This window comes from Ursus arctos, unplaced genomic scaffold (assembly GCF_023065955.2).
Source record: "Ursus arctos isolate Adak ecotype North America unplaced genomic scaffold, UrsArc2.0 scaffold_6, whole genome shotgun sequence".
Classification (NCBI taxonomy): domain Eukaryota; kingdom Metazoa; phylum Chordata; class Mammalia; order Carnivora; family Ursidae; genus Ursus; species Ursus arctos.
Genome location: NW_026623078.1, coordinates 67389858 through 67417147, shown reverse-complemented (window position 1 = coordinate 67417147; position 27290 = coordinate 67389858). Strand labels below are relative to the sequence as shown.

General features: G+C 44.6%; 1 protein-coding gene across 1 annotated transcript; it reads right to left on the bottom strand.

Moving 5' to 3' along the window:
- Nucleotides 1-26153, bottom strand: MAL2 (mal, T cell differentiation protein 2). The gene is made up of 4 exons (XM_026495523.4): nt 25961-26153; nt 12299-12469; nt 5099-5254; nt 1-2285 (listed from the first exon to the last, which is right to left on the bottom strand). Exons 1-4 carry the CDS (start codon nt 26090-26092, stop codon nt 2214-2216), a joined length of 531 nt encoding a protein of 176 aa, XP_026351308.1. The 5' UTR covers nt 26093-26153; the 3' UTR covers nt 1-2213.
- Between the last annotated feature and the right edge of the window lie 1137 nt (nt 26154-27290).

Below are 27290 nucleotides of genomic sequence, written 5' to 3'. Positions count from 1 at the left end.
TCAAATGAATACTTTATTAGAGTCATAACACTTATAAAATAAATTTCTTTTCATCATGGAGTTACTAGATTTTAAAACCAGCCAACACTTTCTCATTTCTACAGCATATATAAAGAAATTCTCAAATGCCATAATTTTTGTTCAAGTGCTTTGTCACTCAATTCACAAACCCAGAACACGATTAATCTACAAATGTAAGTATTCACAGTCAGATGAGTTTTAGGCTTGGTTCTTAATGATCTAGAAGCAATCCATTTACAAAAGTGCCACTAAAGCCATTTCATGAAATCATTTAATTTAATGCCACCAAGCACAGACCTGTTATACTTTGGAAACAAAAACAAAATCTCACAACTAAATCTAGCAGACTAACTTTAAACGATTCCAACTCGAATGAACTATATATCCTTATGGCACATTTATGACTTTGTAATATACAATTCATAATACAGGTTTAAGTGTGTGGTGTGAAGCTACAAAAACCAAGGAAGTCAGATATTATAGAAAAGACAGGACATGAGTATAATGACTGATTTCTTTTTCTTGTCACATATTGAAACACGTCTTTATATCACAAACCAAACTCTGATAAGATTCTTCTTTGTAGGGTATTATTATATAAATAGCATCTGATCACTGAGCACTGATAATGTGACTCATTCGGGCTTGTTCTAAGTTCCATGAAATCTAACAGCACAACTTAGACATGACACTCTTAGGGGATGATTCAGCCAAAAAAAAGCAAAGGGCTGAAGGTTTTTGAATGGTCAAAGCCCTCTTTTCCCAGAGGAAGCCCGCCTGGGGCAGGAGGTAAGTATCCTGCTTGGGCAGTGTGGTGGGAGCTGGGACCTAACTCTTACTCATTCTCCCATTCAAGCCATTTTTTGGCACCTTTCCACAACCAGCGTCTCTAATAGATGCATTAAAATATTTTCTATGCAATTCAGCCAGAGACAAGTTTTTAGGATGGCTCTTTTAAAACTGATTTTGTATTATCTGTTACCAGTGCAAAACAACATAGATGTTGGGGCTATTATCAGAACACGTAAGAAGCCTCGACTTTAAGTTATATTTAATACTCTATTCAAATTTAACTGAGAACGTAATGTGAAATAATTAGAAGTAAAAAGTTAACACTTCAGGGAAGCCCTATTTGTAAAGCCTCGTATACCCACCCACAAGTATCCGTGTATTCATGCAGAGGACACACCGCTGTACTCTGAAGCATAAATAAATCCAAAGTGAGACATAAGAAGCTAGATGCCAGTTCCAGTAGTGGTGAATGGTTTCTGGGGATCTCATCTTAAGGATGCCCGATGAGAGGTTTGCTCAGTTGTTAAGAGACACTTAGTTTGATTAAGCAACTAGGATTTACTTCATAAATTACTTTTTCCTGTACCCAAGACTCTGCTTGAATTGGCCTGAAAAACTATCCACCACTTTAAGGGTAAATACTTGACCATTAACACAAAGGCAATGTGATTATTGCATCATGAGGCTAAATATTATGTGACTTATCTCGTTTTATACCTTCCAGGATCAGATCAATAAAATCCATAACATATAACTAAGGTTTTACACCAGAGGTTGGCAAACTTAGCCCACAGGCCAAACCCAGCCTGCTTCCTGTCTTCGTGAATAAAGTTTTATTGGGACACAGGCTCACTATTCACTTGCCCATTGCCTGTGGCTAAGTAACAGCAGGGATGAACTGCTGCCACAGAGACTGTATGGCCCACAAAGCCTAAAATATTTACCATCTGGACCTTTATAGAAAAAGGGTGCCAATCTCTGTTTTACACTAAAAGACAGAGTTCAGTGGGAAGGCTATTTAAAACACGGTTTGTTTTTGCTTTTTGTTTTTTAAGGAAATTTTAGTTACCTATTAAAATTAAGGGTTAGGTGACTCAGCAATTAAACAAAAGAGATACCCCTTTTTCATGAGCAATATCAGTATATTTTATGGATATAAAGGAAGATTTTCTTTAAAAAAGAGACAGGTATAAAATTAAAGGCCATTCCAATGTGTAACTTCATAATAAAATTAAACTTCCATCCATGAAATGAACCAAAACTTGCACTTAGATTCTCTCCACATACTCAAAAAATTACTTTTGGAATGTTGTTCTATCTGGACAAAATGGTATCCAAATTAATCAGACACATCAAGTAGCCAGAGGAAACCAACACAGACCGTTAGTTTCTACGGAGTGTTACGGTCGCCATCTTCGTAAAGCCAGACCCAAACTGCAACCATAACAAGCTGTGGTCATGAAGGCAAAAATCTAAGAAAAAGGAAACAAAAGCTCATATTAGATTTATAACATTGACTTTCAGAAAACACTCATCCTAAGGAACGACTATCTAAAGACTGATCAACCTACCTAAAGATACTTCAACACTTACGAAAACGGTTTATAGTCCTCTTTCTGATGATTTGTACTCCTGTTTTACCCCCTCACATCATTAACCCTTCTTTTAAACATCGTGGCCCCCAGTAATTTTCTCATTTGTGGATAGCCTTAGGTGGAACATTTGTTCCCATGCTGAACTCACTTGTTAAATATTTATGAAACCCCCAACACGACAGTCAAAAGCTCATTACGAGGTGTCTGTTCATACAGTGATTTCACAGCCAAGAAAAGAGTAGGTATCAGAGCTTGAGGATGTATCAAAACCTTCCTGTGATAGTGGAAAGCAACTTTAGAAGGAAACAAAGTAAAGCCACAGAAACGAATCTACAGATTGGCATGGGAGATCGTTCTGAAACCCGCATTCAACTCTGCATTACCGTCCTTAATATCTGACAAGGATTTCTTTAGCACAACTACGTGCTCAGCAGTACATCTGGTGCATGTAAACAAACAGTAGTAGTGTCCTCACCCTTTCGGAATTCAAGAGCCACAGAAAACTATAAGACAAAGCAATTAAATGTGGTAAAACCTTATGATTTAGTGCAGGGATCTCTTACCAGGAAACTCTAGCTCTGAGAAGGAATAGCAGACCCGCTGACAGAACATGACCATTCTCTAACCGCCTTTCTGCTCTTCTCCCCAGCCTTCTTCTGCTGGTTGTCTCTTTGATACATCTCTAATCTAGACACTGTCTGCTGAATAAGGATGACCAATTCTGATGTCTATTATTAGTGAAAATGAATTTTCCTCTCTCAGGTATATTGAAATAAAAAGTAAAGTGAGGGATTCAATGTAATGTCACAAAAGAATGGCTCCTATGTTTAAGTATTATTAAAACTCAGGACCTGAAGCTTCACTTCCATGGGAGCGTGTGGATGAGATGGTAGGTAATGGAGAACCGAAAGCATGCTGAGGTTTACCAAGGCAGTTTCTCTTCGGCAGAGAGAAAGGGAAGGATAACAGGGACAAAGTCACAGGAGAGGGTCAGCCAGAACAGAACGACACCATGGACAACACTGAAAACTGGGCCCTTAGGACAAAGGAATGCAGGTGAGAAACTAATGCCGTCCACCATGGATCACCAATTACTTGAGCGCCGACTACTCTTAGGAGAGTGGGGATCTCAGGGTAACTACGAGTAGATCAGTTTGGTGCTACTTCAAGGAGCTGAGAGGTAATGAGAATATAGCCTGCACCGCTAAAAAGGAGGGGATGGAAGTAGTAAAGGAAAATCCAACAAGAATTGATGACTCACGGGAAGGACTCTTGGTAGAAAAAAAGTCCATTCCGAGTCCCTGAACTTTTCTTCACTTCGTAATACTGTGAAAACCAGTGGTTTTCTAACCGTGGTCTTTGGGTAGTAAGGGTCCCACAGCAGTGCCTCAGAGGTGATGAGGTAGACAGAGGTGGCTTCAGAAGGACGGCCAGGCATCATTCATGACCCTGTTCTCCCACCCCAACTACAGCATCTCTGCTCTTGCATTCTGTCTTTATTGGGTTTTCAGTAAGATTTCATTAAGCAAAACACTTTCATTTCCTATAAAAAAAAAAAAGTGTAAAAACCACTGATCTAAACTATAAGCCTGTCAAAGCTGGAACCATGCCTCCTTTCTGTTGCAATCCACACATAGTCTAACTCATTGTAGACACTCAATGAATTTTGACAAATCCTAACAGAGGCTTGGGAACCTGATGAAAGTAGGTCTTAGAATCATCGTCCCTCCACCCTTCAATACCCAGACTCTAGACCTGTGCTGTCCGATATGAGAGCCACCGGCTACATAGTGGCTGTGTAAATGTAAATGTAAATGTAAATGTAAATTAAATGTAAATGAATGAATGATTAATTAGTAGCCACCATATTGAATCATGCATATATGGGATACCTCTATCATTTTAGAAAGCGCTGGTAGACAACACTGCTCCAGAAAGATTTTAATGGCTATAGGGGGGAGTCTGGCTATTTATATATGCTATCTACATAAAATGGTAAAACATTAGGGTCACTAACTTGCTATTTAGCCATATTAAATATCAACACATTTCAGGGAATAATTTGGATTTCTGACACTTACAAAATTATAAAAACAGAAATAATGCAGCATGTCTTCAAATTACCTATGTCAATAAAATACAACAGACTCACTTAAGTATGTGAGTTAAGGAAGACTAAAACATTCCAAAAATTTCCCCATGGAATGCATTTCATCTGTAAGTCATCTATGGTCATGGGGGGATATCTACCCCCTCGCTCCCCTGGACTCTCCTCAGGGGCAGGGGCTGTACGTGGTTCATCGCCGTGCCCAGCACCCTGCCCATTTCCTCCCTCGTGGTGAGCTCTCCATACATACTCACTGAATTAAAATGAATTACAAGCAGGGACTGACCACTGAAGAACCAATCTCCCTTACCGCGGCTGAAGTCAGAGGAAGTGAAAAAGCACAGTGAATTCTTTCTACAAAGTAGGCTTTGTCGTGCCAGGCCAGCCACAATCATGGCTGGCTGCGATCTCGGCGTCTGTGATTCGGTGTGGGGGTTCACAACACGAGGGGTGAGGGTGGAACTTGGCTCATCAGGTTATTATACAGATAAAGAGCTAGTCGTCGTGTAATGCTAACGGTCCTGGGAGAATGCGAGACAGTGGTGGTGGGGGGTGCTGGTCACCGGGACGCAGGGACACTCACTGTGGCTGCGACGTTTATGTTATACTGGTTATCACTCAAGAGCGGGTGCACAGACACGGTCGCGTTGCAGCGTAGATCATGCAAGGATGTGGCTGCTGCTTCCAGGAGAAAGGCTCCGAAGTAGAAGACAAACACTGTAAAATGGTACGCAAAATCCTGAAAGACGAGGAGAAAAAAGTCACCTACAATGAGAAGTAATACTTTTTTTTTTTTTTTCCTGTTCCTTATTTCAACTCATGAAGGTTCAGGAAGGTTAGAACATTGAATCAAACGATCTTGAAGCATCCTCACCATTTACTCTGGCTGCTTGAACAACGTCAACCTATCAGAATCCAAATGAAAACCAACGGACCCGCTGTAATCGGCGTAGTTGACGAAACCAAGGTCCTGAGTTTTATGGTAAAATATATAACTTCACACACCTTGTCAGTATTGTTATTGGATAATAATTATATTATTGTAATATATTATGTAATTATATAATAATATACATACACACACTTTATAATTAAGTCTTTTATTTCTGAGCAATTATTATTTTTACCCATTAGATTGTCACCCCATACACTGAGGAACGCGGAAGACCTACGACATCACAGAATTCAATACCCTATCTCCTGATATTCTAAAGAAGCAAATTCTCTATCATATACGTCGACAAAAAGTATAGAACTCTCAAACAAAAGTCACTTGCTGTAAGGTGATTTCATAATTTGCTGGGATTGTGAGGGATAATTCTATCGGGATTCACAGTCTTACACGATCCGGTACCCATCAGCACACTGCTGTGCGGTTTTGTCAACAGCTCCCAGATGCCTGGTACCTTACAGTCACTGTCATTCATCCTTACAACCACCATTTATTAGTCCCACTTGATAAACAAGTGATTTCTTAAAATTAAATGACTGCTCTAAAGCCGTACAAACATAACCTTTTGAAATGTAGGGCTGTTTGGTTCCAAAGTTCGCTTGGTTTTCTCTATCAGACTGTTATTGATACAGCAACAGTACAGAGAAGGAACAACGCGCTGCCTTTGTAAAGGCCCATTCAACAAACAAAACTGTCCATGGGAATTGTTCCTACTCTGCCTAGAATAATGAGGAAAAGCTAACTCACCAGGAGCGGGAATTACAAAGGTACACACTAAAAATGTGTTCTACTTAACACCACTAATGTAGACGCTGACTCACCGATGCCTTCAAGAGACGGAAGAACAGTGTTCTAGATTGATCGTGTGTCTAATCTAGAGCAGAAATGCTCAGATCCGCGTAGCTACACAACAAACGTTAATTGATGGAGGTCAAAGTCCAAACGTCACTACTTTAGGGATTAGAAGTAATACAGCTGGATCTCAATTACTAAATAAGATTGAGAGGAAAACATGTCCGAGATCATTAGGTGCTTATCTAAATTACTGACGTGGACCCTTGGAAGTGGCTCACGTGACCTTAGAAGGGGCGAGGCTGGTGACGTGGCCGCAACTCTTGGTGTGATGAGGCCCTCACCTTCTTCACCAGCCTTGGCTCAGGCCACCCTCCCATCTCTCTGAACATCACTCACTATGACCTCACTTTGGTGCTAGGAAGTACTCTGTGCTTCAAGGCTGATGCCCTTTACATGCAGTATTGTGTGGCTGGAGAGACTCTTCCCACCACCAACTACCACCTGCACCTCCCCCACCCAACTTTCTACTCCTGCTGATTTTGACTTCTTCCTCCTTTCCAGTAGTATCAGAACCGATCTGTGGTTAAGGCTTCCCTGTCCAATCCTTTTCCTTCATCTTTTACAGGTGCTGTCATGCAATAAACGTCTTACACTCCTAACTCTGACTCGGGCCATGCTATCCAGCAATCCATGTCATCCTAGGGTCATACGTAACCTAAGGTGTTAGAGGAAAAGAACTAACTTCATGACAACACTGGTGAGAAAATCACTCTGCAGGCTCCTGGAGTTCTAGAGTCAGGCAGGTGACCTGCAGTGGGGAGTTACATGTCTTAGTAAAGCAGCTTCTGATGTTCTCCTGGGCCCTTGCAGCATCTGTAATCACGAACTATACACAGTCCGTTTTAAGAAAGAACCTGACATTCAGCTGTGAGAAGTCTAATTAGCTGACAGCTTTGGCTTCAATGGATTGGGGATCTACTGCTGTGTTTGAGCCAAGGTCACATTCCTCCCGCAGTCCCCAGCTAATGATGGTACAGTGGGGATACTGGTGCCTGGGCACTTCTGCCTAAAACAAGACTCTTAAGGCAAAGACTGTGCTCCTGAGCTTCTCATTAATTTGGCCAAGACCGTCAATCTGCATCCCACTCTAAGATGTTTCTGCTTTACCCTATTTCCTTCCCCATCACCTTTTACAGGTGTTATCTCTTCCCCTCCCCCTCGAAAAAATCTCTTGCACCTTTTTCTTTCTTTTTTTTTTTCCTAGAGAGAGACAGCATGAGCAGGGGGGAGAGACAGAGGGAGAGGGGGAAAGAGAGAATCTCAAGCAGGCTCCAAGCTTAGCATGGAGCCTGACTTGGGGCTTGATCTCATGACCCTAAGATCCAGACCTGAGCTGAAATCAAGAGTCAGATGCTTAACCACCCGAGCCACCCAGGAACCCCAAAATCTCTTGCATTTTTAAATTCACCTTACAGTCTGCTTCCCAGTGGACCTGAGATGACAGCTATGCTCTTCTAGTATCCTGAACACGCCTTGCTTGGCCATTAACATTTTGATTAATGCATCAATTATATAATTATTTCCTTTTTTTTAAAGATTTTATTTTTTTTTTTGAGAGAGAGAGAGAGAACATGAACAGAGGGGAGGGGCAGAGGGACAGGGAGAAGCAGACCCCCGCTGAGCAGGGAGCCTGATTCGGGGCTGGATCCCAGGACCCTGAGATCATGACCCGAGCGGAAGGCAGACGCTTAACCGACTGAGCCACCCAGGCGCCCTTGTGTAATTATTTCTTTACTGACACTTCCTACAACAACGAACTCTGTGAGCCACTACAGGCCTGTCTTGTTCACCACTCTATTTCTAGGGCCTACCATAGGACCAGGTACCCGTCCGGTGCTCAGTCAAGACTCCCCACCACAGGAGAGCCCCACCCACATCGATGCTTGGCCATCCTGGACATCCTACTCCGACTCCTGCTATGTGTGGAATGTGTGCAAGAAGGTCTGCCACAGATTTCTGCTCGTCGTTTTGGACAGTGCAGCTTGTTTATGCAAACCCAGCGGTTCTTGAAGGTAAGCATGCCTGAGTCATCTGAAAGCTTGCTACAGCACAAACGGCTGCATCCCGCCTTCTGAGCTTCTGACTCAGTCTGTCTGGGGGGGACCTGAGGGCCTGCACGGCTAACACGTTGCCAGGTGCCGCTGCTGCCGCTGGGCAGGGACCACCCTTTGTGAGCCACCTGTCCTGAGGCCCTGGCATTTCCCCATCGGCAGATGGCCCCAGCCCCTTTCCGAGTCTCCTTTGTATACTCTTGCTTGTCTGCCAAACTTCCCGGTATTCGCGCAGCCCGGAGCACAGCGCACTGGTCTTCACTTTTTGCTCGGCTAAACCATCAAGCAGAGCTTGATTTTTTTTTTTCAGCAACAAATGACTATCCCCCATATTCTTACCTTAAGCCCATGTTTTGCTCCTCAGGTCAAATTTTTACTAACTAGTTAAAAAAAAAAAAAAAAAAGCTACATTGTAAACAGGGGGATCCTGGTTTCCACAAGGGCAGCGTGAAAAACAGCCACACTGAGCTTTATCTTTCTCAACCGTAAAAATGAGAATAATAGTCTCCCATAAGGAATTGTCATAAAGACCGAATAAGTTAATGAAAGTCGGGACAGAAAATATAGCTCAGGACATTCACAGTATCAAGTGATGTCCATAATGGGCAAATGTATGCCGCCTACTTTGGGAGAATAAAGTGAAGCCTGTTTAACTGTACAGGACGTTTTGGGTTTTTTTTTTTTTTTTTTTTGTAGCTCTTATTTTTCTAAAATGTATCTTTCCTTCACACCCCGTCTCTCCAAAAATGGAAAATAAGTATGGTATCTCTTATTTAAAGTTAGACAAAATGGTATTTCCTCAAAAAAAAAAAAAAAAAAAAAACCTAAACAAACAAACAGAAAAACCATCTCAAAAATCAAAACCTGCTTCTTTCCTCAAATTAGAATAGGGCAGGTTTTTAGCATTTAATATATGTTATTACATATGTGACATATTATATTTTTATTTCATCACTTACATCTAAGCTAGAAAGCTGGGGAAAAATACTGAAGATATCTACCACCACAAATGTTAATTCAGCCTCACGATCAACAAAAGCTAGAAGCCTTGAATATTTTAGTTAATATCCCCCAACGAATACTTTTAGAAAACAAATTTTTCATCAAAATGCATTCTTGCTTCCATCCTGCACTATATACAGGTAACATTAAACTGTTACCACCAGGGGAAACAATGATTTTTCTGAGCAGTTAATGTCTACCAATTCCAGAATGCAGCAATCAAAACTGGTTACCATCTGGTGACGACGCCACGATATGCATGGCTCAGAAATTTTCCTGGCCGAGAGTATACACGATACGTTACAAAACCTACCGAACCCAACTCGGTGGTCAGAAATGACTGATTATGTGGAAAATCACCAAAGGAGAGAAAAAAAGGAGCCCATTCTAAATATGGCAAGCATTTAAGAGAACTCCATAAAGCCATGAGTGGGCTCTTGGAAAGTGTGCCCACACGACAAGGCTGTGCAGGGAAGGCCACTGTACCGCGTGCTGCGTGAGGCTACCGCCATTTCCTCCCTCAGTAAGAGTGGACTACCCCAGCTAAAGAACCAGAGGGTAAACTCCACAGGTGACCCCTGCAACAGATGGGTAGGTCTTTCCAATTTCAGTTGTGCCTTTCATAAAGTGGTTTAATTAAAAAACAAAAAAAACAAAAAAAACCACACTCTTACATTTTATTGTCTGAACAACAAATATGATGTTACAGATGGGGGGGGAACCACATATTTAGGAAACCCAAATTTATAAGGATATTAATGATATACTCAGTATCAAAAATCAGACTCAATATAAACAAAAGGAAAAAAGATGGTATGAACATATGTCTAATAAAGCCAGGAGGGATGTTGGAAAAATATTTAAACATTGGTACAGCATGTGCATCCACCATGAGAAGGAATGTTGGGCACTGCAGGACCCTGGAGACCCACTACTTTCCCACGTAGTAACCCTTTAGTTGCTGGGCTACTAGGAAGTCCAGGAAGGTCCCAGAGAAAGGGCCAGGGTGGCTGGGAGCACAGCACTTGGGGAGAGGTAGCAGGGTGGGGCAATGACTATGTATTAACTAGTACTGAAGGCTATCTTGGTACATGCTGGCCAAATACCATCTTTGAGCTTAATACTTAAAGAGCCTGATGGTGCTTACCAACATTAGGTATTGACTGATTCATTCATACATGATTATGGGAAAGCCAAGCATTAAGAAAGAGGAGATTAAGCAATCTATCTGTAACTTCAATACAGATTTCTGATCTTCATCACTTGACCAATTATTAGAAATATTTTCTCATCATTAATGAGAAAGCAAGGCAAAAATGTAGGAACACAGTGTATTAGCAACCTAAGAACAGAAGGACTTCCTCTGTGTGTGTGTGTGTGTGTGTGTGTGTGTGTGTGTGTGTATGGGAATAATTTCTTACCCTAAGTTTTTATTTAAATTTCAGTTAGTTAACATACAGTGTAATATTAGTTTCAAGTGTACAATTCAGTGACTCAATAGAAGGACTTTCAAAGTTTCAAACTATAAGCCTATTTAAGGAATTAGGATGATTATGGATCATATACTATAAATCAGACAGAAAGCTGATGGGCACTTTAGAATACATTAATTCCAGGTAGGTACTATTATCACCATTTTACAGAGGAAGAAATCAGAAGTCACAGAGGTTCAGTACCTTGGCCAAGGCTACACAGTTATTAAACACACCAGACCTCACTTTAAAGCCTGTGCAAGATCATAACCCTTGCCCCACACTTCCTCCTTAACTTTACACTAACCATCTGCCCCTGGGCTGGTTTAATGGGCAGCCACATTCACTAGACTTCACTGCTGCTCACATCTGGGATGGCGATGGTTCTCCTTCTACTCTGTAACTAAGAATATTTGTTAATATGCCTAACATCCGCCCTAAGCTGGTGAATACAATGTTACCATAAAACCTGAGAAGAACAGTATAAACCTGACTGAAGGCCTGATTTAAGTTTCTAACCACCAACTGACTGAAACCTAAAGAGTTTCTTCAGGACCTTCATTTAAGTGCTGTCTACCACAGGCTGGAATTCAAGCTCCAGTGGCCATTTTGAAATAGTCTCAGAGATCAAATAAGCATAAGCATGAAAGGGGCCGCCTATATTATATGGGAAAAGGGAAAGTAAGTTGATTCAATTGAATAGCATCATAATTTTTAAAATTGGGTTGACTATAAATTCATTTTTTTTTAAAGATTTTATTTATTTATGTGACAGAGAGACAGCCAGTGAGAGAGGGAACACAGCAGGGGAGTGGGAGAGGAAGAAGCAGGCTCCCAGCCCAGGAGCCCGATGTGGGACTCGATCCTGCAACGCCGGGATCACGCCCTGAGCCGAAGGCAGACGCTTAACGACTGCGCTACCCAGGCACCCCTATAAATTCATTTCTTAAAACTACCAATTCTTATTAATTTAGGACAGGAATTAAAAATAAATATAAACTATCCCATTTTCGAAGTATTTAGAGAATAGAGTATGCTAATAGCTCCTGGTTTTCTGAAGAGAATGTATGTATTTAATATCTGAAGCAGAAACTGATGGAAAATTTCAAGATCTATGTCACAGTATCCATCTCCCAAAGGCACTCCTCGATAGTTCAATACCTGTAATGCAATTCATTTGTTGCGTGAAATAAAAGAGTCTTTGAGTAAAGGTCATCTAACTCATACCAGAGTAACAGAATGATTGCTCGGCTCTATGGACAGAAATTTCACAAACTGGGAGCCTGCTGTCCAGCAAGGCAGCCACACGGCAGCCCAGCAGACCCGGGGGGTCAGGCCTTTCCTCTCTCACTGGAGGCAACAGAGAGAACAGGGGACCAGGCATTTCAGGACAGAATAAGATATTTCTACGTTTCTCGCATTTTCCTGAAATAGACTTAAAAATCTCTTACCAGGAAGTTCCAGTTGGCATCAATCTGAGTCACCATGCCAGAGAGGAACACGCCCAGGAAGAGGAGGGAAAAGATAAAAGCCGTCACGGACACGAACATGACCCATCCTTGTAGCAGAGGTAGAGGAACGTTGGAGGAGGCGACCAAAATCCAGACGAGTCCCCCGAACAGCTGCAGGAAGGAAGAAAGATGTCACGGGTGTGGGCAACAGAAGTGAACGTGCTCGTCCCCCTGCCTCTTACCCTCGGCTTCTCCCCAGCCCCCTGCACACATTCCCGCATCCCCCCACACACACACTGCCTGTCTTCTGTCCTCATGCGGGACACCAGCTCCCCTCTGGGGCAAGGCCAGCGCTTCCGCTCACAGGTCTGACCCGGTGCCACACATGTCCCTGCACCTGCCTTCGTGCTGGACTCTCCTCCTCAGCCCATGAGCAGACACGGAATTCTTTCATTACCTAGGAGCATTTTCCTTGACCCTGTTGCCTTTCTAACAATTTCCTTTTCAGTCAACCATTTCTGCAAATTCCTGTTTGCTTGGTCCCCACCTCCTATCCGTGAGCTCTGACTCTTCAAACCACTGGCTTCTGCGCTCACCGCTTCTCAGAGAGTTTATCAGCAAAGATCAGCCATAACTTTCTAACCTGTCACTTCTAATGGCCATGTGCCCGTCCTTATCATGGCCGATTTGTACATGTGAGATTACTGCCTATCTGTAGAACGACAGCCGCAGCTGCCGTACATGGTAATAAACACAACCACCTGATTTATTGATACTCCTCTGCGTGCTGGGCATGGGAACAGGTACTTTGCATATTCACAGATCTAATATTCAGCAAACACCTAAGGCCTGTCGGGCACTATTCCAGGAGCAGGGAATAAGATGGCAAACAAGCTACACTTGGTCTCTGCCATCACAGAATTCATACTCCCTTAGAGCTGAGAGAGACTATTTTTTAAAAAGATTTACCTATTTGCTTGGAGACAGCAAGTGGAGGGGGAGGGAAAGGGAGAGAGAGAGAATCTCAACCAGATTCCTCACTGAGCACAGAGCCCAAGGCAGGGCTCGATCTCATGACCCTGAGATCATGACCTGAGCCAAAATCAAGAGTCAGATGCTTAACCAGCTGAGCCACCCAGGCGCCCCAGGAAAGAGACAATTAAGTACGTGAGTAAAATGATGCTTCACACCTCACAACTGGGCAAATACCGGGCACTGCAGGTTGACAGATGGAGGGCTCTAAAACGGAGCTGGAAACTCAGGAAGCACTCCCGGGAAGCAACAACCCAAGGGACAAAGCTAGGAGGGGTAGTGGCAGGAGGAGAAGGCTGTCCCGGGGCAGGAGGACAGCCCTGAGAGGATCTGGCAGCTGAGGGGCAGGGCTCAGCATGCGGGGAGCAGCAGGTACCACGTAGGGGATGGCCAGAGGGGAGAGCTGGAGGCTACGCAAAGGGTCCTGCAGGTCCACTCAAGGGCAGTAGAAGCCCACAGAACCCCTGAGCAGGACCCAGAATGACCCAATTTGTATTCAGAAGCTTCTCTCCGGCCGGAGAGGAATGGATCCAGGGCTGAGGGACCACAGAGGAGACGTTACAGCCACAGAGCACAGCCCAGACTCAGGTATGGAGCACAGACAGGAGTGAATGGATTAGACAGAAGCTGAGAAGTGGTGGCAGGTGGTGACTGATCAGATAGGGGACATGACAGCCAAAGAACAGATAAGGCACAAACCCAGATTCCTGGCTTGGGCAACTAGGAGTGAGGGAGAAATCATAGGAGGAGAAACGATTACAGGGTAGAGATGGTCGGTTTTACGAAGCTAACCAGAGCAGTCTCCTCTAAGCTAACACTAGAGCAGCAGAGGCTAGACGTCCTCTTCAGGGCATTCCAGGCCCCTTACGCTCTAACCTGTCTTCCTCAGCCTTTGTCCCTTGCCACAAAACCCCTCACATTTTATATTAAAGAAAAAAATCCAGTCCAGAGACAAAGCGCTTTCACATGTGAGGGGCCTGACATATGCTGGCCCAGAATGTCATTCCCTCCCCATGTGTATTTGAGAAACTTCCACTCATGCTCATCTTGAAGAGTACATCACCCCAAAAGTCTTTCCTGAGTTCCACCCCACGTTCAGGTACCCGCCCTGTGCCCTGGGCAAGCTCTCTATACCGCTATGTTACACTGACGAGAAACACTGTAATTGGACGGCCTGGCTTCCAGTCCGACTGCACTAGAAGACCTTCTTGGCAGCCAGCTGACTTACTGGCCTCTGCGTGCTAAGCCATTTATCCACCGACAGAAGGATCCCTTCCTATCCCTACGCTAGATTTGGCGGTCCAAAAGCCTAGGCTACATACCTGTCCTAAGGATACCTACAGCTGGCAAGTGGGAATCAACCCCATGTCCTCCCCACCCCTGACCCCCCCCCCCCACACACAGAGGTCATATCATTGAAACATGTCCAACTGGCATGCAGAAGGCTCTCCGATATTTGTTTAGTAAATAAACTCCAAGTTTCCAAGAACAGCTAGAACTCTGCATATTAAAAACCAATAATCATGTGTATCTTGCTTCTTAAGTCTCGAGATAATATCCAAATTGCACAAATGACTAAAAGTTAAAATCACAAGTTTTATTAATTCAAGTTTCTAAACAAAGGCCCAGTCATACAATTCATTACCACTTTGAAAGACATTTTCGAAAGCCTAAATTATCCCTTGAATAGGATAACTACAGCACCAATCTAATCAATCTATAATTGTGGTTGCTGGTATATCTGAAGTCCTAATTTCAAATAAAAAAATAACAATAAAAAAAATAACAATCAACCCAGAAAGTTTTATGAAATAAGTCTAAGTCATGAATATTAATGCATATTTAAAAATTTAGCCACAACCTTATTAGTAGCTATGAAAGAAATAATGTTCCCAGTAGAAAGATTCTCTACTCTTTCATACTGTTTACTAAATATTTGAAGGTGATAAGATCTTCAAATCTTTCCTTTCTTTCTCAGCATCATCTTCCTGGTAACCTTTTCCTACTCTCCCACTACAAATAACTTACATTACTTTAAATACTATTTAAGAAATATTCATTGCTATTAAATATCTATTAATTAAAGTCGTTTATTGAGAACCGAGGTGCAAGTACACAGGGTAATAAAGATCAATTGGCCATGTTTATCAGGGGCAGATGGACTCAGATAGAAAAGCATAATTATAGGACACAGGGATTATGATAAATTGACTCTCTGAAGAAGGGCTATATGATCCCCTGGAATTAAAGAGAACATTTAATAAAACCCAACTGGACCTCAAACTGGTCGTCCTCAAATCTACCGCTAGGCACTGTAGAAGAATACTCAGGGGAAAAAAAAAAAAAAAAAGGCAAGGTTCTGTGTCCAGGAGCTCTAGATTAGGGAGAAACAGACACCATCAAATCTGATTCAGGAGCAGATTGTGGTGAGTGCTATAAAAAGAGCTCCACACAGTGCGCTCCGAGAGACGGGGAGAGGAGAGAAGAAATATAATGGGAGGCGTCGAGAGAGGGAGGCAGGGGAGGCAGGTTTTGCAGCAGGCTTTCAAGGTAGACCAGGGCTTTGACAGCAGATGCTGATGTGAAATCGTGTAGATGAACCATTCTTGTCATACTCTAAATTACAGCCCTTCCAACACCTCAAAGGCTTGGAGAGGAAACGGAACGCTTAGATGAAAAGAGAACAGGTTCGCCTCCTCATCTGTGGTGTGTGTGCTGCGTGGGAAGGGGGCAGGGGTGGGAGGAAGGTGTATGAGTGCCCCCCCCATACCAGCACTGAGCCCCCCCACCATCCCTGGCTCGGTGAGTCTGTGACATCCACACCGAAGTCCTGCTCACCACGGCAGCTTTGGGAGGTGCAGGAGGGATGGGGCAGAGAGCAGAGATGAGGCCACTAGGGAGACCCACCTTCCTCACCGCAAGACTGTCACGTTGCTATAGGGGTCACCGGGGCTTTGACCCCGCTCTTTCTTCCTTGCTTCAGGATTTCCTTCTACCAAAAGTGCCTTTTGTCCCTGGGCTTCCCAACCTGGCTCCAACTTTAAAAACGGATCTTTTAATAACACTACCACCGTCCATGTTACTATATTCACGTCATCTAATTCTGGGCACTACGAAGCTGAGCGCTTTTACCAGCCCTACTGAAATTATTAGCATCCAGGTTTAGGACAGGTGACTCTGGAGGGAGCCTTGTTTTCCAAGCACAAAGATGGTTAAAATCTGAGGGAGGACAGCTGATAAAGTATCGTAGCAACTGCACGGTACACACACTGTGAAGAGGGGTGGAATGCCACGTCCGTCCATGGTTTCTCCTCTTGGATCTGAATCCACGTTCTGACCTCTTGTCTATCACTGCCTTCCATCGCTCTCCAGTGTCCTAAAAAGTCCGATAATTACATACCCAACTCCCCCAAGGCACCCCATTTTGACATCTCTTTCAGGAACGAATAAGTGGGGGCTCATGCCTCTGAACCTCAAGGTCTTCCAACAAGATGACCAGACTTCCAGGTACGTTACAAAGGCCAACGCTTCCTAGAAGTACGTATCAGCCTTCACCTGCAGCTCAGTTCCCCCTTCCCCTCTGAGCTCAGGTCCAGGTGTAACTGGCAGACACCTCGAGTGCTCCAGCATGTGCTGAGCTGCGGTTATTCAGTGCTCCACAGTCCCCAAACCACAGAACCCCTCTGTGGCTCCCCGGGTGTTTCTCGCTCAGCCTGGCTCTGCCCGCGAGGGTGGGGCGGGACTGAAGCCTGCCCATAAGAAAGCCGTGGGAGTTTTCCTCTACACATCACACTGAACGGAACCCTCCGAGTTGGACTCCAAACGTGTTTTCACTAGAAACCGTGGACTGCTGAGAACCCGTAACCCCACGGGAAACAGGGTATTGAGCCAGAAGCAAGTCTTGCAACTCGGGCTGCGCGGAGCGGATGACAGATTTCCCAACTTGTCTCCTATTTGGATGGTCTTATGTCTCTAAAGGAGTCGTTCTGCAAATACCCTTTTTTCCTCTGACTTACTTCCTACTAGCATGCTTTTCAACACGCCCTGCAGCATCTTAGCTAGCAATGTTCAAACCCATCTGACACCTTCATCTCCGGATCCTCTTATTATTGCGCTAAGTAAACGGGCCAGTTCCTACTCTGACCTATTTTTAGTCGATGTTTGGAATGAGAACAGGCAAAGGTAAGTGAATCTGAAGGTACGAAGGACTGGTTAGACTACCCCTAAGGAGAAATACTTCATTATTTAGAACTTCCTGTATATAAACGTATAACCCTTTCTTTCCGATTTTCCTGCTATTCATAGATCGAGCACGTCATCACGGTAGCATTGAGAATGAACCAACCAGCAAGCCTAGAGGGGAAAAAAAATTGCCTCTTAGTCTGGTTTATAGAGTTAGAGTGAGAGGCTGAAGCTAATGAGGATAATAGAAATACTAGCTAGCATTTATCGAATGCTTATGCTCCAACAACTCTCTAAGGGTGTCATTTGTACCAATTTAATCCACACAAACACTGAGAGATAATTACTATTATTATTTCCATTTTACAGATAAGTTGAAGTAGACAGCCATTAATAACTTGCCCTAAGTTACACAGTTCATAACTGTTAGAAGTGGGACTTGAACTTGGCAACTGGCTTCCAGAGCCTATGCTCTTGACATTATGCTGTTGTGCCTCCTTCAAAGGTGAGTATTCATTCTAGAGCAGGGTTTCTATCCTTTTGCCATGGACTGGCTTGCTGGAGGTGGGGGGGTTGATTCCCTGAAATCATCCAATTGCGTAGTTAATTGCATTTTTCTGAGGACACAACTTTCATCCGAATCACAGAGCGGTTTGTGCCCCTCCAAAAGTTCAGAATATCTTCTCTTCTTGGTAACCCCTCCTATTTTAATAAATGCTGGCTTACTGGGTACTCACAAATGAAATAACATGGTTAAAGAACGTTTAATGTGTTCAGACCATCATCTAGTGAAGAGATTACCTACAATTAGCTCTTTATACACAACCTGTATTCCAAGATTTTTTAAAAAGACTTTACTTATTCATTTGAGAGAGAGAGAGTACAGAGAGAGAGAGAGAGAGAACACATGAGTGGTGGGGAGCGGCAGAGGGAAAGGGAGAAGCAGACCCCCTGCTGAGCAGGGGGCCAGATGTGGGGCTAGATCCCAGGGTCCCTGAGCCGAAGGCAGATGCTTAACCAACTGAGCCACCCAGGTGCCCTCCAAGATTTTTTTTAACTGGGCACATACTTCGGTCAACACATACAACTTACAGATGTGCTTCTAAGGCAGCCCAATAAACGTGTAAATTCATTCACCACGTGACTGCAGTCAAGTGGTAAGAGTATCAATACTCTTGTTCCCTCTCCAAGTTCACCTTCGTCCCAGCACCACCACTTTCCCAGCTACCCTACCCGGGTACTCCAGCCTCTCGTCCCTTATCCACATGAGTCGATCACACTGGTCTATGCTTCTGCCTAGCATGTGCTGCCACCTAAACTTTCTCTGGATAACTAAACTCTGGTAGCAGGTCTCCCAGGAAGACTTCCCTGGCTGGCTGCCAGCCCTCGGTGCTTCCACGGTTACCGATGTGTGTATCTTCTACAGCACTTACAACTACTGGTTTGAAGTCGCAGGTGCATCTGGCTCTTTTGCCCACTGGATGGTGCGGTCAGAGTCAGCAGCATTGGCCTTAAACACCTCTGTATGCTCAGAACCCACCACAATGCTTTCTACAGAAGAGGTTCAGTTGCATTCTCCCTGAAATGAACGAAAACCAACCAGTGTGTGTAAATGAATGGTTCTAGAAGAAAATTCTCCAGAAGTACAGCTTGAGATGCTCAGAACACACTGCTGTCTGGAGCCTAGCTCATTCCCTGGTACATGGTGGGTGTTCGAAAATAGGCATGAAGACTAGTGAAGCAGGAACACGTACTTCTCAATTTTTAAGTTATTATTGGCAACGCCCACCACCTAGTACAAGACCTCAGGAGGCGGGGATGGAAAGTTATGGGGGAAGTTGGCAGCTTTTGCCAGTCTATCTCATGCCACCCCATTTTCAATCTTCTTCGGGCCCCAAATTTGTCCAATTCACCTATTCTACTGCAATTGCTGCTGGAACTTTTGATCAGGGTAGTGTTTATCTTGTGGCTTACCCGCCCCCCTCCTGCTCCCTCCATCAATTTCCATCTGTCCTCTCCCCATGCGGACTTCTATCCAAACTGGTCCTGGTCCTGGACTAGCCCTGGGACAGTTCTGAATTACAGGTACAGGCCAGCAAGGTGTTTTTGTTTGTTTTAAATCAGAGAAAGGAAAACAAGACGAGCTCTGGGAAGCAACGAGAAAGAACAGATATAGAAGAGGCCTCTGTACAAAACATACTAACGGAAAAGAAGTTTTACTTTTTAGATTTACATTTGAAAGTTTAAAAAATATGTCTGAGGATGCTATAAAGAATTTGGTACTACAGTTTTGTTTTGTTTTGTTTTTCCTCCCCATCTGACCCAAAGTTCCATTTTGGTTTCTTAAATGGCCAGTGCTAACCCTAAAATGGAAAGCACATCTTAGAGGGGAGAAATATGTTCTGGGCCCTTTTTATTCTTGCTTATAATTGCCCTGGATTTTTAAAAAATCCTCTTTTCATGTTTGTGGGTAACTAGTTATCACCCTAGGTTAAAAATGTCCATGCAGGCCAATGTCTTGACATCAGCAGGAACCCTGCAAATCATTGCCTCTTTTCCTCCTTTTTACCTCTCTCCTTCTGGAAGCTATTATACGAAAGTCAAGAATGTCATATATGGTGACTGTAAAAGGATGTGACCCCTTTCGTATAAAAGAAGACATAGGAAATTCAGATCAGACTATATATTCCTGGAGAAGAATCATGACATTTTAAAAGTTGCTCAGGACATCTACTCCCAAGCTGCCCTTCTCCACTCCAGCCAGTTTCTCTGGAATATTTTCACACGCTGTCCAGTTCGTTCTGCAGATCCAACAGCATCTGTGAGGTATGGCATGTGTCAGGGACGGTGGACACCAGCCTGGTCCCCATCCTTTGTCATTACATAGTCTTTCCTTTTCAGGCTTATCAATGCAAATATGCCATGTTCACGGCTCCTACTGCCAGCTACAATATTTCTGTAGGGTTCTGCAAAACAAATCTCCTCTCCTTGACCTTTTCCTTTGGAGCTCAAGGTCAAGATGTTCAGAAATCTGATTTAAAGTTTTCCCTATTGCCATTCTTCATGTTTTGTACAGGGCTGCCAGTCAGGGGCAAACAACTGCCGAAAATAATTTTTGGCAGGGGCATCAGTTTATTTTCTCTTATGAAATTTTAAGGAGTCTTTACACATGGCTGGAGATTTTTAATCCAGAGGTAAAGGGAAAATCTTACTTATAGAATTAAAACCCTTTTAGAGAGGGAAACCTATCCATGGAGTCACCTCTTCACCACTGCCAACACACAATGTCGCTGGGCTACTCAAATCTATTTTCTGGGCCAGAAAAGGACACTCTATACATCCGACCATTGATATGTTAGTCCAATGTCAAAGCTTTGGGTTGAAAATAACCTGAAATCCCTTCCACAGATTGCTTGGCATGACAGCACACGCCTGCTCCAGAGCCCCTCCCTCCCCGTCATCCTCTCATTAACATTTGTTTTTCTGGCATAATTCTTCCAAGTTACATCTTATATTTAAGTCTGGTCTAGCGTCATTTCAGGACACACCAAACTTTACGTACTTGGTTGACCTTCGAAACGTCAGATCCGTCTCTCTTCTTTTCTACTTCTTTCATTTGTCAAGCTGTCATTATCCCTCATTCAAACCACTGAAATAAAGCCCTTAGGTGATCTCTCTGCCTTCAATCTGTTTTATAACCAAGTCTCACTACTCAAAGATTTCTAAAAGCTAAGGATGATCACATTTGCCCCTGTCCTTCAGCAGCTCCCCACCCTATGCCTTGGCCCTATCATTTCTCAGCGCGTCACAACTCAAGCCCTACCTGCTCTTTCTCCTTCTGCCACCTTCCCAGAACTTATGTAAAAAACCAAAACAAACTAACAATTGCTAGAACCTTCATACCATGGTCTTTCTCGTCTCTAGGGTTTACACATGCCCTTGTTTCTATCTGGAATTTTCTTCCCCACTTTTTCTGTTGATTGAACGTCTACTCATCATTTAAGACTAAACTCAAATGTCACCATCCCATTCAAGCTGTCATGGACTCCTCAGTGGTCAGACATGCTCTACCCTGGGTTTTTTTGTTTTTCTTTTTTTAAGATTTTATTTATTTATTTGACATGCAGAGAGAGAAAGCACACGTGTGCCAGTGAGCACGAGTGAGGGGAGGGGCCGAGGGACGAGCAGACTCCCTGCTGAGCAGGGAGTCCAAAGCTGGGCTCCATCCCAGGACCCTGAGATCATGACCTGAGCCAAAGTCAGATACTTAGCCAACTGAGCCGCCCAGGTGCCCCTCTACCCTGTTTTTCTTTTCTTTTTTTTTTTTTTTTTAAAGATTGTATTTATTTATTCGACAGAGATAGAGACTGCCAGCGAGAGAGGGAACACAAGCAGGGGGAGTGGGAGAGGAAGGAGCAGGCTCATAGCGGAGGAGCCTGATGTGGGGCTCGATCCCATAAGGCCGAGATCATGCCCTGAACCGAAGGCAGACGTCTAACCGCTGTGCCACCCAGGCACCCCTACCCTGTTTTTCTTTTTCTTTTTCTTTTTTTTATAATGATTTTTTATTATATTATGTTAGTCACCATACAGTACATCCCCGGTTTTTGATGTAAGGCTTGATGATTCATTAGTTGTGTATAACACCCAGTGCACCATGCAATATGTGCCCTCCTTACTACCCATCACCGGCCTATCCCATTCCCCACCCCCCTCCCCTCTGAAGCCCTCAGTTTGTTCCCTACCCTGTTTTTCAATAGTATTTCTCATGAACCAATTTTATCACTACAAACACAGCACTGCAATTCTTTCTTGACTTTACACTTCACTAGATAGGAATTTCTTTTAAGAGTAGGAGCTATTCTATTTCCAGGGTATAAAATAAGGCCTGATACATAGCAGATTCTTAATTATTTCTTGAATAAATGAAAATTATTGGGACAGCCACAACACTGCAGGTTGAAGCAAGTGAATAAGAGTCCTAGAAGATCTCCCATAAAGAGAAACACTAATGAATATCTTGGGGGAACGTGGGCAGCTTCCCAAACACCAAAACCATGAAACACGCTGAATTCCATATATGACCTTTATTCTTTCCCGTGTTTAATACTGTTACATCTAATCTTTCTCATGCATTATACAAGATTAGCTGAGGACAGGGACCCAAAATATCTTATTCAGCCCAATAATACAGATGCTCCAAGGTCATTTTCTTATGAACAGACCCACCTGGAAAACACTTGAGCTGTAGTTCACTTTCCATACTTACGTCTTTCTTCCTTGAATGGTCGTTATTTTTATGCATACCATCTCAACTAGGTTATGTGTTCTTTCAGGTGAGGAAGGGTCTAAACATTTTTTCCCCCAGAAGAGTACCTTTCACACAGTAGGTATTCCAATAAATACCTGACAAATGACTTAGAAAACATTAATTCAGGAAACCCTGAGCGAATCTGAAAATGTAACTTCAAAGGTGATGTTTTTCCCTCCTAAACTAAAAGGCTTTGCATTGCAAAAATAACTTAGTATCACGCTCTTCGTGGTGAGCATAGCTTGGTGCAAAAACTGAGGGGCTGACAACCTACATATCTGGGAGAGGACCACACCTATGTCACAAAAGCACACCACGCATGTGCGGCTGCACATTCTCCAGGGCTCTAAACGGCCCTACCTGGTGCTGTTAGGCGGGCGCTGTTTGCATCTTTTGAATTAGCTCTCAACAAATGGCTTATACTTGAGAGAGTATGAATGGGTGTAGTAAGGGGGATTGAGATTGAATTCTTTATGTAAAATTTGAAAAAGTTTACATTGGAGTGTAGTTGACACACAATGTTATATTAGTTTCAGGTGTACGACACCAGGACTCGACAATCTAGACATTCCTCAGCTTTCACCACAGTGAGTATAGCCACCCTGCTGTCTGTAACACAGAATTTTCTGAGCAAGTCTGACCTCTGCTTTCTTAGGGCGTATAATCCGATATCTCTAAGCAGTGTGGAAGGGAAAGAGCCAAGAAGGAGCTACAGTTTGGCTCTAACGAGGTCTGTTGGTTCTCTGAGGTCACCAGTTTCATTGGACGATTTTGGTTCTTTTATTTTTGCCGGGTGGGCTGGAGAGGTGGGAGGCCTAGATTTTAACCTATCACATATGTTTGCCCATAACAAGGGAAAAGTAAACTGATGTGGCTTTTGGAAGCGATGCTATTCTATGTAGGTGAGGGTCTGAGACATGTTTCTGGAGTAAGAAGCCAGATGACATGAAGAGATAAGAGGAAAGTCTGGCTACTTCTGTGAGCCTGGGTCCCTACTAGAATGGGGTGGGGTAGAAGCTTTCGCACAGGGAGAAAATTCATATTTGCACGAGGGCTGTCTTGTCCACAGGGCCCTGATAAAGGCCGCTCTTGGTGGTTCCCAGCCATGACTGTACCCTAGAACCTCTGGGGAGCTTTTAGAAGCACCTGGCTGACTGTGGGTACCCCCCCCCAAGAGATTCTGATTTAATTAGTCTGGGCCAGTCACTGTATTTTTAAAAGCTGCCCAAGTAATTAAGTACAGCAGAGTTGAAAACTAACTACTAGGCCAGATAAAGAACAATGGGGGCAGGGGAGAGGAAATAGAATAAATCACTTCCACTTTTTCCCCTCAGAACTAGGCAGCATTTCTAAAAGTGTGACAAGACCATGGGTGTTCCTTGAGACAGTATTTGATTTGATGGCACATGGATGAGCCTTCTTTGCATATATGTTCCATATATACATACATGTACTCTTACATATCTTTACATATATACATACATACGTCAATATATAAGTATATATTTGAGTAAAAATTAGAAGAATACACCCAGTATATCAAATCTGAGGATTCGTGTGTATTATTGTTTAGGATGAGGCTTAAGGTAGGTACTAACGTTTAGGAAGAGAATCGAAATGAACATTCTGTAAATTCTAGCACAGGTGGAATGTGGATTTGGCAAAAACTTGTAAAAGAGGTGTGCGAACAACTGGAGTTTGAGGAACAGGGAGCTAAAGCACCAGAACTCACGCAAGCTCTCTCCCCAGACCCTACTGTTCTCAGCGCATCTCCCCCACACCCAGCAGAGCCCGGGCCCAGTGCCATCCTCTCCCTACTCTTCTCACATGGATGCCGGCGCCTCATCCCAAGCATTCAGATGCTTCTGAACTGGGCTCAGACTCAAACCAGCCTCTTCCAGCCTCGCCATCACGATCTGATTACTGATGTCGTAGCCTGTAACTCACTTGTCTCCTTTTTCAGATTCAAATCTGAGCTAAAATTAACTTAGCACGCCTTAGCCACGGTAGCATAATAGGGCAGAAAACCAATGCTCGCAAAGCATTCCAACCCCACGAGCACAAAAGTGAAACTGAAGCGACCAAATCCAGGTTATGCAAACTCAAAGGGCCAGGTGAGGGAAGGGAGATGAAAACTCCTAACCGACCAAACAATATCAGCCTGCAGGAAGGGCAGGGACTTGCTAACACTGCACTCTAGATTTGCCATTCTCAGGGCGTGATGCAACCTCGGGTTGCCCAATTTATGTTTGCACATTTCCCCTGGTCCACAACGAGTTCCAAAAGCTTCCAACTCCAGAAAATTGCCTTTAAAAAGTTTTAAGTCTCTAGCCCAATAACATAGCAGGGCAGGCCAGCTGACCTCACCTTCATCTAGGCCCAAAAAAGAGTGCTGAGAAGGTGTGGGGCTGCACAAGTCCACTAGGAAGTCAGAAGGTGCAAAGGTCGGCAGCAAGGCACTTGACAACCACGTTTCTACCTTTCCTCTGCTACTCTCGCGCCCACTTGATTAAATTGCCAAGGGCACGGTTCATACTTGACCTACTTCCCTGCCCCTTAAGCCCTGATCCTCTCCCCAATCCAAAGGGCACTAATAAAGGGAAGGGGGGTAAAGGCCCAGGTCTTAAGCCCGCCTTCTCTTCCTGGTACCTCCCGCCTCCGCTTTTCACATCGTGGCAACCTCCAGGTCACTCAATCATCTGCTGGCTACACCTTTGCACCACCCAACAAAATGGCAGGTTTGCAACAGGCGAGGCAGAGAGCCCTGCTCTAGCTCCAGCCAAGCGCGGTCCCTGGCCAAGCCGCCGGGGGTCTCCGACGGTGCCCTAAGCCCAAACACCCTTCCCCTCTCAAAGTCCCCAATCCTGGGCCCCGCCGGGCCGCCCGCTTGCTCTCTCGGGCCGATTTCTGTCGCCAGCGGGGAAGCAGGTGTCGGCGTAACAGGTGCCAGGTCGGTGGGCCCACGTTCCGGCTGCGCCAGGCAGGGAGAGGGCAGGACCCCGGGAGAGGTGCAGGTAAAGGCCACGTCGAAGGGAAGGGAGCTGGGGCGCGCGCAGAGGGAGACAGCCCGGGAGCAAGGATGCCGCTACCCTTCCTCGCTCTCCGGGCGCGACCGTCACCGAGGCTACCCCACTTACAATCTCCAGGCAGACGAAGGCACCCGAGTAGGTCCGCAGGATGTCCGGGCCGGCGGGCAGAGTGATCCGGGGCGCCGGGAAGGACACGGCGGGGTTCGGGGGCGGCGGGACTGGCGCTCCGCCGGCCGACATGCTGCCGCTGCCGTTCTGCGTCTCCGCGCGCCGCCGCCGCCTCCCTCCGCCCGCCTCCGCCGCCCGGGCTCCCGCCGCCGCCGCCGCCGCCGCCGCCGCCGGCGCTCGGGTCCGCGGGGTCCGGGCGCGCCGCGTGGGAGGGGGCGTGGCCGCGCTGTCTTGAGCCGCGCGGGGCCCCGCCCCGTCACGTGGGTCCAGGTGAGCGCGCCACGGCCGCCCTGGCGCCTGCGCCTGTCACGTGCACAGGTGCGGCGGCCACCTGGCGCTGTCTTTCCTGCTCCGCTCCCTCCGCTCGCGCTTCCGCGGGCCAGCGTCCTGCTCTTTATTTGTTTCTTCTGTCCCTCTTCTTAGTTTCCACCTGTTCTCTTCTGCCCTTCGCATCCCCCCCCCCCCGGGCTCTCACAACTTCCCTACCCAACTTTCCTCAATTTAACTACAAGACAGGTCTTGAAGTTGTGACTCAGAAGGTAAAATCAAGGTCACCAGTCACACCTAAAAAGTGGAGTGGATCTGCTTCAAATGAGACTAGTGGGATTTTTTAAAATATCACTAGGACAGAGTCAGATGGCTCAGCTTCCATGGTGGTGGATGCTAGAGAGGTAATTGGCTTCTTTGTGCGCTGCTGGTTTGCTCATCTGTGAAATGGGGGTAAGGGTATTCACCTCCTGTGATTGCCCAGATTATATTAACTTGAAAAGAGTTTAGCGCATGGTAATCGCCCCTTTAATGGCAGCTAATATGATGACTGCTATATTTTTGAATTTTTACACACACGCAATATGCTCCTGTGTACACATGATGTTGCGTGGACTATATTTTCCGCATAAAACTTTATTGATTTTACCTGTCTGAAACTTAGGAATTGTTGTCTCTTAAACACTTAAATGGACTTTTTAAAAAGGATGCTATGTATAGTTTAGGTTCCCTGCTCCAATTTATCCCCATTTTATCTTTGATTTTAATGTCAACATTATGTAAGTGAAATAAAGGATATGAGATTAATCTTCTCAAAGACCAGCTGAATATAAACAAAAGTTCACACACCTGCATACGCAGGTAGATCAGGTTGGAAAAAGATACTAGCTACCATCATCAGGCATTCTCCAAATGGAATACTGATCTTGTCTGTCAGTATTAGCTTTTAAGGGACTGTGTGTAGCTCTGTGCATTGGTCAGCAGATTTTAGTCATTCTACCTC

What these genes read in the sequence shown, in the direction of transcription:
- MAL2 (XM_026495523.4), bottom strand. Translation starts at nt 26,092, where the DNA reads ATGTCGGCCGGCGGAGCGCCAGTCCCGCCGCCCCCGAACCCCGCCGTG. An exon ending in ATGCCAACTGGAACTTCCTG is followed by an intron (nt 5,255 to 12,298) that starts GTAAGAGATTTT and finishes CTCGTCTTTCAG; the next exon opens with GATTTTGCGTACCATTTTAC. An exon ending in ACATAAACGTCGCAGCCACA is followed by an intron (nt 2,286 to 5,098) that starts GTGAGTGTCCCT and finishes CCTTTTTCTTAG; the next exon opens with ATTTTTGCCTTCATGACCAC.